The sequence below is a fragment of the Pyrgilauda ruficollis genome, unplaced genomic scaffold (assembly GCF_017590135.1).
Source record: "Pyrgilauda ruficollis isolate IOZ18807 unplaced genomic scaffold, ASM1759013v1 scaffold1034, whole genome shotgun sequence".
NCBI classification, from domain to species: Eukaryota; Metazoa; Chordata; class Aves; order Passeriformes; family Passeridae; genus Pyrgilauda; species Pyrgilauda ruficollis.
In genome coordinates, this window is record NW_024508480.1 from 2,319 (window position 1) to 7,755 (window position 5,437).

At 57.7% G+C, this 5,437-nt stretch overlaps 1 protein-coding gene across 1 annotated transcript; it reads right to left on the reverse strand.

The window, feature by feature from the left end:
• Positions 1–1,313: 1,313 nt before the first annotated feature.
• LOC121354717 (heterogeneous nuclear ribonucleoprotein L-like) lies at positions 1,314–4,869 on the reverse strand. Its single transcript, XM_041469534.1, has 5 exons — positions 4,600–4,869; positions 2,805–3,050; positions 2,484–2,569; positions 1,913–2,009; positions 1,314–1,526 (listed from the first exon to the last, which is right to left on the reverse strand). The coding sequence occupies exons 1-5, from the start codon at positions 4,834–4,836 to the stop codon at positions 1,329–1,331; spliced, it is 864 nt and encodes a 287-aa protein (XP_041325468.1). The 5' UTR covers positions 4,837–4,869; the 3' UTR covers positions 1,314–1,328.
• Positions 4,870–5,437: the final 568 nt, after the last annotated feature.

The window sequence follows — 5,437 nt, forward strand, 5'->3', positions numbered from 1 at the left end:
CCCGTTAAATGTTCTTGCAGTGTGTCCATGTTGCTGAAATCCTAAAAACCATCAAGTTTTGTGCCTTGGAAATGAGACAATTCCTAAAAAAATGCTCCTGGGTTGTGTTGATGTTGAGAGAATTCCTAAAACCCACTGAGTCTGTGCCTTGGAAATGAGAGAATTCCTAAGAAAACGCTCTTGGGATGTGCTGATGGTGCTGAAATCCTAAAAAACTCCAGGTTTTGTGCCTTGGAAGTGAAAGAATTCCCATTAAATGTTCTCGGGTTGTGTTGATGAATTCCTAAAATTCACCCAAACTGTGCCTTGGAAGTGCCAAAATTCCCATGAAATGTTCTCGGGTTGTGTTGATGTTGAGAGAAATCCTAAAATTCACCCAAACTGTGCCTTGGAAATGAGAGAATTCCTAAGAAATGCTCTTGGGTTGTGTCCATGTTGCTGAAATTCCTAAAACCCACCGGGTTTTGTGCCTCGGAAATGAGAGAATTCCTAAAAAACCCCAAATTGCTCGTGGGTTGTGTCCACGTTGAGAGAATTCCCAAAAACCACTGAGCTTTGTACCTCGGAAATCAGAAAATTCCCATGAAATGCTCCCGGGTTGTGTTGATGAATTCCTAAATTTGCCCAAATTGTGCCTTGGAAAGAAGAGAATTCCTAAAAAACGCTCCTGGGTTGTGCTGATGGTGTTGAAATTCCTAAAATTCACCCAAACTGTGCCTTGGGATTGCCAGAATTCCCATGAAACGCTCCTGGGTTGTGTTGATGTTGAGAGAATTCCTAAAACTCCCCCAAACTGTGCCTTGGAAATGAGAGAATTCCTAAAAAATGTTCCTGGGCTGTGTCCATGTTGCCGTGTCCCTCGCCGGGGGGTCCCGCTGGTGTTGGTGGTTTTTTTGGGGGGGATTTTTTGGGGTTCTGGTGTTTTTATTCTCCTGGATTTGAATTTTTTGGGGGTTGCTTGGGCCCCCCCTGTGTGTGGTGTGAGGGTGGGAGGAGGAGGAGGAGGAGGAGGAGTAGGAGGAGGAAGAGGCGAGGCTGAATCCAAACCCCCCCCGGCCCCCAATTTTTGGGTAGGATCTGGAACCCCCCAATTTTGGGAAAGATCCCCCACAATTTTGGGAAGGATTCCTGAAACTCCCCAATTTTGGGAAGGATCCTTGAGACCCCACTTTTCTTGGGTGGGATCCCCCAGTTTTGTGAAAGATCCCTGGGACCCCCCAGTTTTAGGGAAAACCCAGGGACCCCCCCTTTTTTGGGAAGGATCCCCAAATTTTGGGAAGGACCCCTGGGACCCCTTTTTGGGTGGAATCCCCCAATTCTGAGAAGCATTACCCAGCTCCTCCCCCTTTCCAAACCTCCCAAAATCCCAGGGATCCTCCCCAAAGCTGGGGCGGGGCCGTGGCCCCTCCCTCCCTGGTGCCCACCTGGCCCAGATGAGGCTGCCCTGCCTTACCTGTCCCGCTCAGGTTGGGGTTGGTGTAGTCCCAGGTGTCCTGGTCGTTCTTGAACACGTTCAGGCGGCTGGGCTGGGGGGGCAGGGGGTTTGGCACCTTCCCACCTTTGCCCAGGTACCCCCAGGTGTGTCCCCAGGTACCCCCAGGTGTGCCCAGCTGTCCTCAGGAGTCCCCAGGTACATTCCCACCTGTGCCCAGGTATCCCCAGGTGTGCCAAAATATCTCCAGGTGTCCCCAGATGTGTTCTCAGGTGTGTCCAAGTGCCCCCAGGTGTTTCAGGTGTGTCCCCAGGTGTGCTCAGGTATGTCCCTAGGTACATCCCCAGCTGAGCCACGCGTGCCCAAGTGTGTCCCAGGTGCCCCCAGGTATGTCCAGGTGTCCCCAGGTGTGTCCCCAGGTGTGCCCAGGTGTCTCCCAGGTGCCCCCAGGTGTGTCCCAGGTGCCCCACGTGTGCCCACCTTGGCGTACTCGATCTTGAGGGTGCAGCAGCCCGAGTAGATGTCGGCGCCGTTGAGCGAGGCCTTGGCGCGCTGCGCGCTCTGCACCGAGTCGAACGTGCCCCGGGGTCAAGGAGAACAAACCCTGGGCTTTGGGGCAACTCCCGGGGGATTTGGGAACTCCTGATGGGATTTGGGGCAATTCCCGAGGGATTTGGGAACTCCTGATGGGATTTGGGACTGGGGAATTCCTGAGGGATTTGGGATCGGGAGAATTCCTGAGGAGATTTGGGATTGGGGGAATTCCTAATGGGATTTGGACTGGGGAAATCCCCGAGGGGAGTTGAGATTGGGGAATTCCTGATAGGATTTAGGGAATTCCCGATGGGATTTGAGGGAATTCCCAACTGGATTTTGGGAATTCCTGAGGGAATCTGAGGAATTTTGGGACCTCAGGGGGGTGGGGACACGGGGACAGCTTCGCTCTGAGCCATTCAGGGGAGCTCAGATCCCTGGGATCCCCACTGCTGAGGGAACTGGGGGCACTGGGATTTCGGGGACCCCCCAAAATCCCAAATTCCAGTTGGGATATTCCACCATGGCCTGCACGCCGTTCTTGCGGAAGATGACGATGCGCTGCACCGGCCCGCAGGGGTTGCAGATGGTGTAGAGCACGTCCTGGGGGGAAAGGGGGGTCAGGGGCACCCCAAAACCCACCCGGGACCCCAAAAATACAGCCCAGGACCCCCAAAATGAAGCTAAGACACCCCAAAACCCACCGTGGTGATGGAGTAGATCAGGTTGAGGATGGCGAAGAGCAGCACATTGTTGGTGACCCCAAACCCCAATAAATCCCAATAAAAACCCAATAAACCCCAACAAAACCCCAACAGACCCCCCAAAGCCCCCTCACCGTGGTGATGGAGTAGATGGGGTTGAGGATGGCAAAGAGCAGCACATTGTTGGTGACGTCCCTAGCACACTGTCCCCATGTCCCCAGTACACTGACACTGTCCCCACCGTGTCCCCAGTGTCCCCACCTGATGGGCCCGAACTCCTGCAGCGCCTCCACCAGGTCGGCCTCCACGATGCCGTCGATGAGGCCGCGGATGTGAACCACGGGCGACGCCGGCGTCTTGTGGGGGTCCTCGTAGTTCTCCTGGGGACACCGAGGGCTTGGGGACATCCCTGTGGGGCTGGGGACATCCCTGTGGGGCTGGGGGACATCCCTGCTAGGCTGGGGACATCCCTGTGGGGCTGGGGACACCCTGTGGGGCTGGGGGACATCCCCGCTGGGCTGGGGACACCCCTGTGGGGCTGGGGACATCCCTGTGGGACTTGAGGACATCCCTGCTGGGTTTGGGGACATCCCTGTGGGGCTGGGGGACATCCCTGCCAGGCTGGGGACATCCCTGTGGGACTTGGGGACACCCCTGAGGGGCTGGGGACACCCCTGTGGGGCTGGGGGACATCCCTGTGAGGCTTGGGGACATCCCTGTGGGGCTGGGGGACATCCCTGCCAGGCTGGGGACATCCCTGTGGGACTTGGGGACACCCCTGAGGGGCTGGGGACACCCCTGTGGGGCTGGGGGACATCCCTGTGAGGCTTGGGGACATCCCTGTGGGGCTGGGGGACATCCCTGCCAGGCTGGGGACATCCCTGTGGGACTTGGGGACACCCCTGAGGGGCTGGGGACACCCCTGTGGGGCTGGGGGACATCCCTGTGGGGCTGGGGACACTGAGGACTTGGGGACACCAATGGCTTGGGGATACTCCGGCTGGGTTTGGGGACACTGAGGGCTTGGAGACACCCCTGCTGGGCTTGGGGACACTCCACAACCACGGGGACACCCCCAAACCCCACAGCTTTGGGGCCAGGCCGAGTAGAAATGGGACCCTACACCCCTTAAATTTAAACTTCCTCAGAGGAGCATTTTACAACCAAAATATTTGCCCCCACTCAGTATTTACCCCCAATATTTATCCCCTCAAAAAAGTTTTTTTATTCCCTCTCAGCATTTACCCCCAATATTTGCTCCTACTGTTTATCTCCTCATAGATTATCTTCCCTCCATTTACCCCCAATACTTGCCCCCCTCAATATTTACCCCTTCAGAAATCCTTCATCTTTTCTCAGTATTTATCCTCCAGTATTTACCCCTTCACCGCAAATTTTTTACCTCCTCTCAATATTTACTCCCTCAAGGGGAACCTTTTATCAAGCGCGACAGTATTTGCCCCTTCAGACAAAATATTTTGCCCCCCTCACTATCTACCCCCCAATATTTACCCCTCAAACGGGATCTTTTGCCCCGCTCAGCCCTTCCCGCCATGTTTGTCCCCTCAGAATCCCCCTCCCCACAACTTCCCCCCTCACGTAAATCTCTTTCCCCCCCTCAGCTCCTCTTTCCCCCTTTAACCTTTTATGAGGGTCTCCTACACTCCCTCAGCCCTTCCCGCCATTTTTGCCCCCTCAGTGGAGCTGTTTTACCCCCCTCAGCCCTTCCCGCCATTTTTGTCCCCTCACAGGAACTCTTTAACCCCCTCAGCCCTTCCCGCCATTTTTTCCCCCTCACAGGAGCTCTTTTCCCCACTTTAGCCCCTGCCGCCACATTTACCCCCCTCACAGCCTTCTTCCCCCCCTCAAGGAGCTGTTCTGCCCCGCTCCCCACACCAAACCCCTTCCCCGCTTTCCCCCGGCTCTCACCGATCCTCCCGCGCCGGCCCCGCCGCCCGCGCCCCCCGGCCCACCGGGCCCATGAGGCGGCGCCTCCGCGCTCTCGGTTTTCAGGCGTTTAGGGGCTCTCCCGCCTTCGCTGCCGCCACCGCCGCCGTAATATCGGCCAGAACCGCCGCCGCCGCCGCCCGTAGCCATCTTCCCCATGTCGGCTCCGCGCCCGCCACCCTCGGCGCCCTGAGGGCCGCGCCACCGCCGCCGCGACATGGCGCCCAGCTCCGCCGTCCCGCCCACGACACGCCCCCATTGGCCCGCCCACGCGTCAATCAAGGCGGACCGAGCATCTCATTGGCTGACGCCGTTCCCGCCACACCCGAGATGCCGCACGCATTTGTGATTTGCCCGGTCAGAGATAAATCCCCACGTCTATTGGTTAGCTGAGCTGCCCATCAGCGTTATTGTGAGAATACCATTGGCCGCCACGCGCAATGGTCTGCCCGCCCACCGCGCTGATTGGAGGAGCTGTTGCCTGTCATGGCGAGGCCCCGCCCTTCTTCTTGTCCAACCCACAGATCCCGCCTCCCTCTTCCCACAGCGCTCTTCGGCCGCGGCGCCCCCGCCATTGCCGCCACGAGACGTCGATCAACATCATCCGGCCACCATTGGCTCATCTCGAGGAGCCCCGGCCTCTGGTCTCGCCCACCAGGCATGCCGCGCACTCATTGGCTGAGCTGTACGTCAATCAACGCCCACGCCCTCAGCGCCGCGCTCTAATTGGTCGATTTGCTGGTGTTTTTGCTTGGGATTGGCCGGCGCGGGGCGTGTGGGACGCTCCCCCCTCCTCAGAGTTAGTGCAGGAGCGACTGGG